The sequence below is a fragment of the Megalops cyprinoides genome, chromosome 21 (genome assembly GCF_013368585.1).
Source record: "Megalops cyprinoides isolate fMegCyp1 chromosome 21, fMegCyp1.pri, whole genome shotgun sequence".
In the NCBI taxonomy this organism is placed as follows: domain Eukaryota; kingdom Metazoa; phylum Chordata; class Actinopteri; order Elopiformes; family Megalopidae; genus Megalops; species Megalops cyprinoides.
Window position 1 is genome coordinate 22542671 of NC_050603.1, and position 15688 is coordinate 22558358.

At 42.1% G+C, this 15688-nt stretch overlaps 1 protein-coding gene across 6 annotated transcripts in view; it reads right to left on the reverse strand.

The window, feature by feature from the left end:
- Window positions 1–12841: 12841 nt before the first annotated feature.
- The window catches only part of elmo1 (engulfment and cell motility 1 (ced-12 homolog, C. elegans)), a 106518-nt gene continuing 103671 nt past the window's right edge, over window positions 12842–15688 (reverse strand). For 3 of the 6 annotated variants that reach the window (XM_036555307.1, XM_036555305.1, XM_036555306.1), the window contains 2 exons: window positions 13927–14004; window positions 12842–13437 (listed from right to left, as the gene is read on the reverse strand). In XM_036555307.1, the coding sequence (XP_036411200.1) occupies window positions 13237–13437; window positions 13927–14004 (279 nt within the window). In that variant the 3' untranslated portion in view covers window positions 12842–13236. The remainder of the gene's footprint in view (window positions 13438–13926; window positions 14005–15688) is intronic. The other 3 variants (XM_036555309.1, XM_036555308.1, XM_036555310.1) reach the window with 2 other exon arrangements.

The following is a 15688-nucleotide window of genomic DNA, read 5'->3' on the forward strand; positions in this document are numbered from 1 at the left end:
TGATGTGAGTGGGATGGTGTCTCCGACTTTCGGTCGGTTCCACACGAGACGCGCCTCAAGTATCGATTTGCCCCTTACTTTTCATATCTCAAGTACCTTTTTATGTAAATAATGATTCAGTAGTTCACCCACCGCGAAGAGGGAGAACAGTATTGCTTTTGTCAGTCAAGTGAATTATTTGCGCCCACTAAAAACGACGTTTATCATCACGCAGCTTTTTTCGGTAATGGAATTTTTTTCTTAACAGATATTGCATTGAAATGCATGTTGTAGGTGTGCCTACATCTAAACACACATCACCGTTTTCAGCTTAATATTAAGATGAACGCAGTATCGTACGCTTTCAACTTAATATTTAAGAAGAACGGCGTATCGTACGCTTTTTATTGATTAAACTGATCTTGGACGTCCCGAAGGTTCGGCGTTTGAAAAACGGGTTCTCCGGCTGTAAGATTACAGAGTAAATAACCATTTGGATGGTAGCTAAAAAGACTTTACAAGTCCGAAATTTTTCGAGACTACATTACGGACTTAAGGTATTATATTTTAAAAGGATGTTACAAACAGCATGTTTTGCAAAATAATTGTCTTAGTCTAGCATTAATTACCTTGAAAGGTGTTGTAACCATCGCCGTCCAATAATGCATTATTTATTACAGAATGTTGAATTGATGGGATGTACGTTGACTGATGCACGTTCATTCTTCTCTCTTCTTAATTTAGATACCACGCATTTTGAAGTAATGGAATCCACGATAGTGTCACTTATTTAAAAATTGGAAATGGAATGCGTTTTAAATAGAGGGAATTGAGTAGGGACGCTAATTACTACTGAAATACAACTTCAGAGACTACGCCGCGAAAAGCAAGGACCATATGAACATTGTTCAACAAATCATTTTCTTACTTCGGTGTAATATTTCACTACGCTGCACAGTGGAATCTGGTGGTAATCAGCCTTTACCATGAAAACACAATACAAATAATTGTTGTACTCTGTCATTTTGACATGAACTCGGTTGCTGTGCTTTGAGAAATCTGTCCAAAGCTTACTTCTAATAAAATATTTAAAACCACAAAGGCTGAGGAGCGTACACGAAAAATGACAACATTTGATTGTGTGCTGTTCAACTGCCCGTGTAGAACCGGGGTCGGATCTTCATTCAGATAAAGTGGAAAAATCGTAACGGGTCGTTTTAAAACATTGCCTTTGCCTGGCTTTATTCTTCTTGTTTGTTTTCAGATCCATCATTTTGAACATGTCCTTCAGCTCTTACATATGTCCTTTAATGTCTATACACGCACACAAAGACTCATTCTCTCCCTCTCACATATCACATACAGACTCATTTCTCCCCCTCACACAAGCACACACTCTCGTTCTCTCCCCCTCTCTCTCTCTCTCACACACACACACACACAAATTAACATATGGAACTGTAATGATTTGCAGATATAATGATGTGATGCTTCATTTTAGTAACATTAACCAGAATGCATCCTAACAATTACAAACAAAAATGGTGGCTGTTTTATTCATTCTTTATGAATGCAGTTCATGCATTTTAGGTATTTGCTTGGTAACTGATAATGATAATTTGCTTCTGTTGTAAGAATGATTTTGCTTTCACAGAGCCAAAATAAAATAAAAAAGAAAACCTGCACTTGTAAAAAGATACACCTTAACGAGTGTCATATACTGGTGACTCAATTAAGCCATTATACCACTGTTGTAATTAAAACACTAGACGCACATTTGCCTCCCAGAACAGCTCCATGTAATCTGTGCCGTGAGAGAGGTGGAATCTGGTTGAAATGTGGAGCAGAACACATCAAAGCACCCAGCCGCTGAGGTCCTTCCTGTGAAAACGATCTGTGTTCCAGCCCACATCTCAGCCCACAGTCAACGCTGAATTACACGGCTGTCCGTGCTCCTCCAGAGTTCTTCTATTATCATGTCACCGAGCACATGAAGTCCACACAGCCCTTATGCGACAGTCAAGCTGTTACTGCTGCCTTTGAGAGGAAGTAAATCTAATTATGTAGACCCTGCAGACATATACAGTGTATATACGTTCAATTCTCAATTCATTGACCCATTGGAATCCAAAAAGATTTTGCTTTAAATTAGTAAAATATTTCTTTTTATAACCTCCTTGACCATAGAATGTGTTGGTTTGGGAAACCTGGGAGGGCTTAGAAAATGCAGAACAAGGGGGACAATTTGGAAACACAGACATGTTTTTCTCTTCACAAACATGTGCGTGACATGTATCTCTAGGGGAGACATGTCACCTACGGTGGCTAGGCCATTCATTGAGCAGAATTCATTTGTGAAGAGAGAAGTAAAGCCTTCCACATCTCAGACAGTTTTAAGCTGGAACACAGAGTCAGCCATACCTTCAACATATGAGCAGAACTGATACAGAGTCCTTCATAGGAGAAATGTACCAAAATTGAAAAAAAAAATCCACAAAGGCTGCATCAGAAGTTGTTTTGATTTTGCACAAAGGAACCCAAATGTCCAATCAGTAAAATATTCTGTTTGGAGCCTACCTCTCTATACTGCATTGGTTCCCCTACCTAGTTGTTACACCACTTAAATCAAGGTTTGTTTTGTTATAATCCTTTATTATGATCATTGCACTTTGACACTAGTCACAATTTTTTGGTTATTGTAGCATTTTGTCTGTATTTTCTGTAAGGCACCAGTTATTGTAGCTCTGTGTGATCTACTGACATACATTTAGAAATGATCTGTAACATTCCATATTTGCTGTAGTTGATATGGCCTGATTATATGCAGTTATGTGCTTATTGCTTTGCAAGTCACTCTGGATGAGAGCATCTTCCAAATGAATAAATGTACAGGTAAATAGAGGGGTGGTAAGCCTGAATAAATGTGCTGCTCTCCTCTAGATCTGAGTTTTGCCCAGACAATCAAGGCAGGGTCAGTTCTGCAGCTCGAGGGGTATCAGGTGTGCTGTCGGGATTGGTTTGAATTGAGCCCTTCACCTTTAGGGAGCAGCAAGGGTGGCTTGCACTCCGAATTACATACCGTCGGCACTATCCCGAGGAAAATAAATTGATCTGTGAGCGATCAACGGCAGCTGACAATGTTTGCCCACGATTCCAAACCAGAGCTCTCTGCACACCCACTAACATGTTCTCTCTCACGCTATTGCCTTTGTAGTGGAAAGCTGGTTAACGTTATGCAGTGAGGGAAGACTCCATCTCGTCTGAGGTTGCAACACGCACACTGTGGGCTTTCTGCAGTCCCTATGGTCACAAAGCTCTGTCTCTAACACTCCTCTCAGACACTGCACAGCGAGGGGGTGGGGAGCGAGCAAAGATCGAGTACACAGGTTGCGCTCAGAGCTTCGAATTTCAAGTGGTGTGTTTTTATGAAACCGCCTGAGTGGCGATCATTTTTTTTTTCCAAGATTGCTGTCAGTTACCCACTGTTTCAGTCAAGTGCATAGTCTATCATGGAATGTGAGCACTCGTTTCTATTATTGCGTCTTGAACATTCAGAGATCTCTCCCGATTCACTGATAGAGGGATAAGCCTGGATGAATTTGCAGAGAAAATGAAATGGAATCTGACAGAGAAAGGACCTGCCACGACAGAGTTTCGAAGAAAAAAAATCCTTTCCCTGTGAGAACATCTGAAGCGATGCTGTCGACTCAAAACAAAAATGTCATTATCTTTCCCCGCAGCTTCAGCTCTTCAGAAACGATAAAAGCAGACGCTTTGTTGTTTACCAAATGTCTGTTGATTTACCAGCATCGGTAGGTGCAATATATTTGATTTATATTCTGAGAAATACAACCTGACTTCTTATAAAACAAGGCTGTATAATTTGACTGCTGAGGAGGGACAAAGTAAGACTTGAGTGCAACAGAAATAAAAAAGAGAAGAAACTAGGGAGATTTGCAAGAGGCCAGCATTAACCTCACTCCAAGAGGAAGATTTACAGCTGTATGATAGCTTACCTCCTGCACTTACTGCAGTTATTAAAGCCATCTCTGAAGTTCAGGGCCATACTTTCATAAACAAAGGAGGTATTTCAGACCTCAAGGCAAAATCCCTTTGGTAACTGAAATAGAACCCATAGTGTGTTATCATAGTTATTATAAAGGTATGAAAGACACAGAAGGTTACTTCAAATCAATAGTGTGAGATGAACACAACACAGGTTTGTTGTATCTTGAATAAACTGAACTGAAGTATGTGTAGATCACTTTTAAGGACCAGCTGCAAGACATTCTGTGGGGGTCATTCTTAAAGTTATCTAATGTGTTCCTTGCTCTAATTTAGCATTTCTGTGTTGTTGAAGTGCAACTGAAGTCACCTCAGGGAACCCAGCCCTCTACAGAGGAGGTTTCCGTTGGTCAGCTGGAATCATTACTTACGCAATGTGCGTGAGCAAACACTCATTATGACCTCAGTCATAAATGATGAATTGCCTGGATGGAGATGAATCGATCCTCAAAACACCGAGGCCGAGCCGGAGATGGAAGGTAATTGATTGCGTGTGTATGCATGGTGAGTGCTTTTGTTTTAACCGGTGACAGATGATGATACCCTCCAAGAATATTGATGGGCGTGATCTAGAATGGCAAAAACCTATTTAGATTTATCCATTTTAAACATATCGGCTCCCGCTCCTCTTGAAAGTGGAGCCCACAGGAGTGTGGGAAAAGACCATTCTCCCCATGAAGAAATTCAATACCACTCAACGACAGTAATGGAAAAGCACTCCAGAACTTTTCCTGGGGCTGATCGCAGATTCTGCTTCAACATTTCCTGGAACATTACACGGACACAGTGGCAGCTGCTCCATGCAGGCCGAAAGGCATTATTCATTGAATATTGTGCATTCGGCTTCTTTTTGATATACCATCCTTTTCATTTTCACACTAAATCAGGCATTCAGTGTTTGCTGGTCTTCGCCTAAACAGAAATGAAGCTCGCTCTTCTATCCCAGGCTTGGCTGGACTCAAAAGAGGGATAAAGAGCTTGCTTGGACACCTGACTAGTTTTCAGAATAACCTTCGCAACACAAAAATAGATCAAAGCGTTACTGAGTTGCCAGGTAATAGATCCAACACTTAAAGGGCACTCAAGGTCCCTCTGAAAAAATATTGAACCTCTCTATCTTTTAATATAAGCAGTGAATATTTGAGATTCATATATGACTGAATATATGACTGAATAACAAGATTCAGGTTGTTTCCTCTGTGCTTATGTAAATATGTCTTTGGAAATTATACCTGGGGAGAGTATTTAGTTGCATTTCCCACACTAAAAGATGCTCAACAGTGGTCAACAGTGGTAGATTGATGATAGAATTGTGTTCTATCATCTGAGCTCCATAACAGAGTCTCCATGACTCCCAACTTAAATAGTGGCCATCTTAAAAAGCTGTTCTTGGATGGACTGGAAATGTAACCAAGGTGAAAACCATCCTTTATATTTAAATATTATTGGTCCCAGACACAAAGTTGATGACCCTGGAAATGTTGATTTGCTACAACCATTTTCTCTGGGGTTGCTTTAAGCAAACCCTTCAATGCACTGGTTGATATGCATTTTATATTTTAAAAGTAGTATTCATGAGGCTAACCAGCCACCCCACTCTCTTGGGATACCAGTATCGACGGTGGGGGTTTATGAACGCATTCACGCGAATCCGTCTTGACAGTGAGCAATGCGCTGAAAACTGGTTTCAGGAGAATCTCTAATCTGATCTGATTAGCGCACCGCTTCCTGAGGAGAACAGCGGAGCCCCATCGCGTGCTTGCCCACGGATGCACTTACTCGCAAATATGTTATTATTTAGAGCCAAGCCCTGTCGGGCGGGCCAGCGTAGCAGTCGCTCGGGGGCGCGGATGCCGGTGCCCCTTTTCTTCTACGCGCTTGCCTGAGGTGAGCGATGCGTTCTGAATAATTCATTAAGGGCGCGCTATTCTTTTCGCGTGAACTTGCGTCCAGCTCGGTGTCTGCTCTGGAGCCAAAGCTCTCACCGCTCCCTCAAACTTTTTGTTCTTGCTGTTGTCCTTGAACGACCCGCCCTTTCTCTCTCATCTCCTGTCATTTGACTCAAATTCACCAGAACTCAGCAGTGGTACAGACATTTCTGCGTTGTCGATTGAGGCCCTGTTTTTGTTTTCTGCCAGAAAAAAAAAAAAAAAAAAACACATTCTGCATGTCTATGAACTAATAAACCCCACCGATTCAGCCCAGGGCCACATTCAATCTAAATGCGGTGCACTTTGTCATCAGCTTTGGGGAACAAATTAAAGCAAGTGTTGCTGTTTGTTTCTTAACTTTCGTTTGTATAAAAGTTTTTAGGATTATTAGCCGTATTAATATAGCGTCATTAACCTACGTAGTAGCGTCATTGAGAATTGTAGCAATAGTCATGGTCTTAATATGAAAATAATTCAGTTTGTTAGGGTAGAACGTTTTGACCACCTTTTTAATCACTTCCTGACTTCCTTATACATAAAAAAGTGACACTAATAATCGTTTTTAAACCAAATAAAAAAATAATTATTAAAGTCACTTCAAATAGACAGATCAGTACTGCCAGCTTGACAGATTCTACTAAATGCCATTTCTTAAGAACAGAAAGCTAAAAAATAAAACGTTTACTCAAATAGACCTTTCAGTGGAAGACTCTACAGTGTAGGGATTATAGCCAAATTAGGCATTTATATTTATGTCATAAAAATTGCATTAAGTGTAAATATTTCCAAGACTTCATAATTGCTAGCTGCCCAAGTCCTGTCTGTGATTTTGACTGAAAATTCCTGCGCTAAAATTACAGCCCTAAGAATAGGGCGTGTGGGCTGTATTCAGCTCTGCAGAATTCTGAGCTCTTACATAGACTCTTCTGTGGCTCCTTCCACGCATAGCTACAGATAGCACAGACAGCAATACCAGTGTGCCTATAGTATCTCCATACCAAGCTGCAGGAACTGGAAAGACAGCATTCAAGTACAGTATCAAAAAGCAATGACCATTCTGAGCCTATGGTGAGAATGTCCTGGCATTCATTGTGTGTGTGAGTCCATATGTCCATATACTTGCAAAATGTTACTACATTCTTAAGGCTGCATGCCAATGTCATGTATTCTGAACTTGGAGTATAGGCTATACCAATGATTGTCATGGTCTCGTTCAAAAATAAGAATTGAGATATTAATTGAAACATGTAACATTTTTTTTAATTTCCTATATATCCAGATCCTCCTTTTCAGCAAAGTGTGCTGTGGCAATGGTAATACTTAAGCTGCAATGCTAAACAACAGTATTGTGCATGATAGATGCATGACTCTTGGAAAGATTTTTTTCCTTGAATTTCAGTCTAGAGGTTAAAATCAGAGGTGTGAAAATCAGTTAATGCATTTACAGCAACTACATGCCTGGAATATCTGTACTCAACGCTTCTAAATATAAAAGGAATTTGTACCTGTGATAACATTTTAGAGCTGTTTGTTAAAAAAAGGCTGCAATCAACCTAACTCCACTTCACTGATATAGGAATCATACTGAAATGTTTCAATCTTTTAGCCTCATTTTTGGCATAAAAAACTGAGTGCAGATCTTGTATGAATGTAATTCTTGCACCTATCCAGAGGAGTGCTTGTTTACGTACAGCTTAATTGCATGGATATATTACCTATAAACACAAGAAAACAAAAGTAAATGCACCAGGAAACATTTGCACAGCTGCATCTGAGCTTTGTTTTCAACACCTGCAAATAGATAATTGATTTCTCGGGGGAAAGCATTTTTCACAGGGGGTGACATATTTAGAACAACCCACAGAAAGGCCATTTTTCAGTTTCTAGTGCATTTCCACTGAAAACTGTTATCAAACCTACGATGACTGAGGCAACATTAGTTGGTTTTTACCAAGTAATATTACACAAATGACATAAAAATTCAACAATTATTGTTGGAGCCATTGTATTAATTAACCATCCACTGCTACTCCAGAAAGCTGTAACACAGTTAAAAGGATCCTGTTTTTTCATTGTGAGTTTATCTTAAAAAGGAACGTGTAACAATAATTTCAGTTAGTGAAATTTTTTACCTTGTATAAGACAATAATGCATGAAAATGATCAATTTGGGATCATCACAAGATTTTTTCCTCACAACCGGAAAACACCAAAGAAATTACGTTTCAAATCTAATGAAATCTTGAAATCTAATGACAAAACCATTTTTGTTGCTGTTGCATGGAGTCTACCACTTAACCATCTTGCTAGATTTTTATCTCACAGGCAGTAATCACTTGGAATCTGTGGTAACACTTATATTTGCTGATCCTCCACCAGACTGCTGACACAGCTGTGACGGGCACGATCACTGCATTAGCCTGCAGCGCATTGTCCCGGATTGGCTAATGGAGGACCTGTCGGATTAGAGCCTTTCAGATCACAGTAAGATTGACAGCACTGCCTATCTGCTAAATTGGAGCATAGACGTGCACCTATTTGATAAATAAATAAATAAAAACTATGTAGGTCAGTATAATCTACGTCACTTCCTTAAAATGCTCAGGGTGGTGTTTCAGATGTTGTACACTCCTGAAAATTGGTGTAGTGCGTGCCGCGAGGCTTTTCATGCCTGGCGCACCATCGAGCTGTCCATTCCTGCTTCCTCTCACCAGACAACCCAGTGCCCCTGGCCTCCAAGCAGATTGGATTATTAGAGGAGCACCGGGTGACGCGTAATGGGCCCAGTACCGCTCCCCGTAGGAGGATTAATGGTGCGGAGCGCCGACCCGGCTCGGCTCCAGAAACAACGCGCACCCCGCGAGCGGGCGGGCGAGCGAGCAAGCGAGGGGGCGTTTCTCCGGTAATGACCGAATAATGAACTCCCGTCCGACACGGACGGGCGGAGTAATCGCTTTAAGAGCCCGGCCCAGCTCAGGCGTGAATGGAGGGAAATGAATGGTGCTTGGTCAAGGGTGTCGCATTAACAAATATCTCCTGGGGCCGAGCACGAGCACTCTGGGGTGATTCCATTCAGACAGTGTAATTGACAGGGGCAAAGGTCAGTGCTGAGGCACTGGTTTGTAACGGAGAGGTCTTGGAAATGGGCTGGAGACCGGCAGGTTGCAGGTTTGATTCCCAGTAGGGAGTGCTGCTCCTGCACCCCTGATGTGAATCTGCTCAGTACATACAGCTTTATAGATACACTTTATCTCAATATAAAGCATGAAAATCCCATGCTAAAAGGTGTCTACAGAACAAATAACTGTTTTTCCCTTGAAATGGGTAGGCTGGGTGGGTGGTGGGGGGCTGTGATGACATTCAAAGGGACTGTCAAAATATATGAAGATAACTTTAAAAGCCTACTAAAAGTGAGTGTTCAGTCTATAAATATAATCACAGAGGGTCACTGATACCTGTGCCACAAGATTTCAGACAGAATAGCATATTATTCTATGTTCTCTGTTCAAGAGCTCAAAATAGATACAAAAAGATGGCCTCGGTTTCAGCCATCTTTTTCTGTTCCCAGGAATAGTGTGGCTTTTGTTCTATGCTGTGAAATGACAGATTTCTGAATATAGCCACTCGCAGGCCACAGGGGTTTATTCAGTTGATAAATGAGCCGGTGGCATGCAGAACTCTATTGCAGGTGAAGCTGGAAGAGAGGGGACATTAGCATCGTCTCCAGCGCGGGTCCGGGCGGCTCCGGGAACAAGGCACCCTTCCCGAGGTGACAAGCGTGACGCGTGTGACGAGCGAACAAAGAGACGCTGCTCCTGGCTCGGGGGATTTGTGCATGTTTAATCTGTCCTGGGTGCTCCACCGGGGGACCGGGCTTGTCATTCACAAACGAACCCATGTAGCACACCGTCTCCATAAATAGGCAACGGTTGCATTTGATATTTGTCTGCTTTCGTTCGGGCAATTCGGCACTTCATACGGGCGCACATGGAGGACAACTGTGTTGCAATCAAAAAGTGTCATGTGCCTACCAAGCCAGACTGACAAGAGAATCATTATTATAAACTACCAAGGTTTTTTGAACAAAGATTCAGGAGACATTTCAGACTATTTCTGCACAATACCCACAAGCTAGGTGAATTTGTTTTTTCCCCCCACAAATATTAAAAAGACCCCATACCCGCACTCCTGTTGTCAGCTATTCTGACACTCCCCCAGCCCCCCCCCTCCCCAAACACGCCCATGTCTCCTCCCTCCCTTTCCTGTTCAAACCCCCCCCCCCCATTTTCTCCAGCTACACCTTTCCAATCTGCGCTTTTTCTGCTCTGATAATTTATGAGAAAATCAATGATGTTGTGGAAATGGTCATCTTCGCCCCCTTCCGCAGATGCCAGGCCAAAGGTAATGTTATCCATTGCTGTGCACCATGTCTACCAAATTTGTGCCGGTTTGTAAATGACATAAATGATGTCCCATTGTTCTGTAACGTCTTTACACTGAAATTTGTGTGTGTGAATAAAACTGCATGCATTGTAGCATCTCAAAAAATGAGTGGTTTTTCATGTTGGTAGCAAGGGCATGATAAATTATTTCACACAATAAACCTGTTGTGTGTCAACTATCAGTATAGGGTAGTTCGTATTGAATCATGCTTTAGTATCATATAAATGTCTAAACAGGTCCAGTTAGTGAGGAAAATAAACCATAATGCACATAAATACATGTAACTGTTTTCAGTAGGGTAACCTAAGGCTTTAACTCTACTCCAACGCAGCATGCCGGTTAATACCTGTATTTCTTAATAAATCATGACTACCGCCTTATTGCTGTACTTGTGAGGTGGAACATGAATGGATAATCCTGCAAACACCACAGACAGGTGGGTGGACACTGGCAGGGGAGTGAAGCACGGCTCTTAAACTCTGAGCTCTGAGACTCACATGCAGGGACGCGAGAACAGATTGCATTTGCTTGTGTGTTAAGAAATATCTCCCCCCTGCCCTGCAAACCTTCAAGCATGTAATAGGGAGGCAATGTGGTGAGGCTGATGCTTCATAGCCAATCACTCTCCAATGAGAGTACTCTTCCAAAGGCTGCCTACCCCCAACACTGCCCCAAAATAGCTCTGTAAATGTGTGGGAGAAAACCCTTGGGAGAGAAGAGCATGTACCTTCTGATTTTCCCAGCAAAAACCTTCTTACTCCTGATATTCCCAATATTTCATCAGTAACTCCCAACAACACCCTACTTGTTCCTGTTCTAATTCCCAACAAAACCCTGCTTATTCCTGTAGTAATTCCCCAACAAATTCCTGCTTATTCCTTCTGTAATTCCCAACAATGCCATGCTTATTTCTGCTACAGTGGAAGATACAGATACATAAGCTGTTTGATATCTGAGGGTAATGTTACAATAAATACTGTGGTGTTGAGTATAAGAGTGCAAAGTTTTACCACAATGTCAAGTTGTTGACACATATTTAAATGGATAATGTATTGATGTGACCTCATAAATATTTTTTGAAGGTAATACCTTAATTAGATAAACTGCATAAAATATTATTGATGAAATTCTGAGGAAGGCTTATGCTTGAGTATTGAAAGCAATTACCGCTTTACTCACTGTGCACTTCTAATTTTAAATACTAAGGCAAGCAACAGAAATACTGTATGTATATATCTAACATGAACATAGTATTCAGTTTAAGCTTGAACATGCCCACAATTTTTCAGGTTGCAGATCTGAACTTTTTGCCTCCTTCAACAAGCTATGTTGGAATGGATAAGTTTGTAATTTAAGCAATGTAGAAATTCAATGTAATACACAATACAGCCATTAACTATAAAGGTAACAACACTAGATGATAACATAATCTAACAAAGGTTCATACATCTGATTATTGCTTATAGTTTTTTTAATGAAAAATGTACACAGCCAGTACACAACCAGACAGGTCGCAGAGGTGGGAACAGGAGTATTTTCAAACTACTGGGCAAAATGTGGCAGCCAGAAATCTGGATGTAGTAATGGATTTATCAACAAGGGATTCAGTGACATGGCCTCAAAGAAGTCCATTCAACCCCGCAAGGTATGAGTGACAGTGACAGGAGTACACAGGAGATGCAAACAGTTACTTTAATTCCTTTTTAATGTAAACTGCAGGTTTTAGGGCATTTAAACCTAGAACAAACATCAGAGTGGATCAAAAGGGTAAACCGTACAAGAAATAACAACCATGTTCATTTGCAGAACTCAATTTACACATCCAAATTGGTGGCAAGTGCTCTGAGAAGACCTTCCCTTAACTGACACTCAAACAATGTGATAATACTGACTACCTGGCAGCTTCACAGACATCACTAAAGTTACAGCAGCTTACGATACAAGCCAAATATTGCTTTGGAATGCTGCAGCTGATACAAAATGGGTCCGACTGGAATTAAGTGGAGAGGGGGTAAAAAGGATTGCCAAGCTTGAATTGCAGGTGAATCAGCGAGACGATTTGTGCATCTAAGCTCCAAGCATTTCTTTAATTAAATAGGATGTCGGAGACAGTCTCAACGCATGATAGTGCCAAGTCATGGAGGATGCACTTAATTTAACAGTCTACAGTATGTGGGGCAGGAATACGATTTCAGTAAATCCGTGAAAATGGAAGCCGTATATTTTCCCTTCATCTTGGAGACATAGCTGCCACACGTAGGAAAAGGAGACATTTGCTGATACAGTGCAAACAAAACCTAGAGGCTTGAAAAACGATCACAGGGTCCTGCATCCAACCCCCCCTTCCCCCTCCCTCTCCCACCCCCCCTTCCACCCTCATTCCCTCCCACCGCCCCGCTCCCACCCACCCCCCCCCCCCAAAAAAAGGAAGAACAATTGTTCACCAAGAATATTCTACAACAAAGTCAAAAACAAACAATCAGGACATGTGTTACTGGTCTGGTCGTGGTCCTCCCTCAACGAGCGCCTGAGTTTCAGCGTGCCAATGCTTGTGTCACAAACTCTGAGCACTGCTTGGGTTCTTCAGAGCTGGCCTTTCTAGACCTCGATGGGCGATGGGTTGTAATGAATTCAGAAGGCCTCACAGGCAAGTTAAGTGCTGCAAATACATTAAAATACACCTTAAAAAAGTAAGTTTAGCAAGTATAGCAAGAAAAAACAAAAAGTTAGACAGATCCTTATTTTTTTCTTTTTTCGTTGATGTCTTTTTTAAAAGTTCTTTCCAGTACGAGTTAAGAAACGATTGGTCCAGTTGGTAGTTAGTTGCAGTCGTAAACAAAGTCATAATTGCTAGGCTCTTTGGGAATGGGGGGCGGAGCTTCGGGAATCTGAATGTTCTCAAGATCCAGGAGGCGGAGCTTCATCTCCATGCTGAGCAGAACATCCAGGTCAGACTTGGTGAATTCGCTGGTCATCTCTTTCCCCAGGAGTGCGTTTAGACCGTCTGTCCATACGCAATACTGAAAGAGAGAGTGGAAATGAAACCAATGGGCCAACAGAACAACCATCAACCTTCTGGAACTTAACATCCACTATACTATACACTACACTGGTTTTAAAGATGTCTTTCCAGCATGATCTAGCTGATATCTGGAACAATTAGTGCATCAAATTCCCAGCTAATCGATATCTCGGTTACAGAGTTAAGACTGGAGAGGGCACTAGAACCTCAGTGGTTTCCAATAGCCACCCACTAATCTACATTGACTTTGTGCTGAATGCAGCATCTTCCCTGCCCTACCAACTGTAGGTAGGGCTATCATGAATACAGAAAGTGAGCTTTGGTGGTGAACAACCAGGTTCAGGTTCAGGTTGGTCAGGTTCACAAGTACAGAGCTGCAATTGTTCATTGGAGCTTTATTCTCCCTGACCCCCAGCACATTATTACGGACACTTCCTGTTAATCCTGTTCTCTTCAAACAAGTTGGCCGGAGATAACAAATTCTTACCTCATGCTTATCAGGAGCGATGAAGTTTAAATATTCGTCTGACTCATACAGCACGGAGAAAGCCAGCTCCTGCACTTCCTGCAAGGAGAGAAGATTCACGCCGTCAGTGAAATTCTAATCACCTCTTCTGTTTGAAACCGTCGCTCTCCGCCTGCTGCTTCCCCTCGCACATTCCCTCCCTGAGATACTAAACACCAGATGGCACGCGGTATCCGTCCGCACTGCAGCGGTCGTCTGAGCGGCGTCCCCTGCCGGGAGCGAGGAAACGGCGCCGGGGAAGCCGAGAGCTCTGGGGGCCGGCGCTGTGGCACGACGCTTCGGCAAGCCCGTCTTGTGGAGCCGGGAGCGTGCTGGTGCGGCTCGGTTTTGACGCAGTGCGTCACGAAAACTTGACGACTCCTGGGAAGTTGAGAACATTCGTGTGCCACACATATGGGGCGACACCCTAGCTCCCCGTATTTGGGATAAGAGTAAGACAATAGATAACAGACTGGCAATAAGAAAAAGCATTTGTGCTCAATGAAGGCTGCAGCTATTTTACAACTGCACAGGCAGTGAAGGACCAGCCTCTTCACCAGATGCTCCTTGTCTTACACCGTTAGCTAGATGGGCTATAGGCTATGCATGTTAGTGAGTTAGCATCTGGGCTGGTTGTTGACAATTCTGCATATACCACACATATATTTAGGTCCATTCATACTGTAACATACAATGCAGCAGGAGCTGCCTTTCATAGTTCATTTACTTTGTAGTAGGGTATTATTATTTAATGACCATCTTAAAACAAGGTTTTGTGCCATTTCAGTTGGTAAAACAATTCATGGTTCATTAAACTCGTTCCCTCACTAAAGCCCATGAGATGTTACTTCCACTCTATGGTCCTTAGTCTGTTCACACATTGTGTATCTGTATTGGGGCTTACTGTTAAATTTTAAGTCTATTTCTGTTTGCTTGCATGTACAAAACGGAAGGCTCATACTGGGTCTTAGATAAAGCTTTGTGCATCCTACCAAATACTTCCCCTTCGTATATATATTTTTTTCTGACAAGCCATTCCCAGTGTCCTTAAAGTGCCACGGGCACAAATGCGGAGGTGGAGCTGGGCAGCTAAGGTCAGTTGAGCTGCGGAGTAGATAGACTGGTGCTCAGCACTGTGGCTCTTTTCTATTACCAGATTACAAAGGGTCACAGCAAGTGACTGGAACATTCAACTGCACTTCAGTGAATGGAACAAATTAACAAGAGCACTGCAGCACTGAAAGATACAGGAAGCCCTACATTCAAGGAGACTCCCACGGCAGGCGATTCATATCACAACTGTGGCCAGTTTAAACGCCATGAAATGACCGGGTTGCCAGTTGTAAAGATAAGCTGTAAAAATACACAACGGCTGCAATGATATGCCTTGAGGATAGGCATGGTGTTCCCAGACACGCTTCTCAGCAGATGCATAAAAATAAATCCTCATTTGTCTCACTAGATGCCTTTGTCCAGGGCAAGGTGAATCTACTGCTTATTATCCATTTACACAGCTGTGTATTTTACTGAGATAATTCAGGCCAGGTAGTTTACACAAGGGTACCACACCAATGTCCTACCCATAATTCCGACCTACAAGAATCTGGTAACAAGTTAAGTTCACCAGGCACTGTGTCACAATGCCAACACAAGTGTTTGGGTGGTGGTACAAATTTGTGAAAAAGTGACTGGGCAAGTAATATGTGTACTGATACCAAGTGGAGAGAATAACTTTCAAAATCAA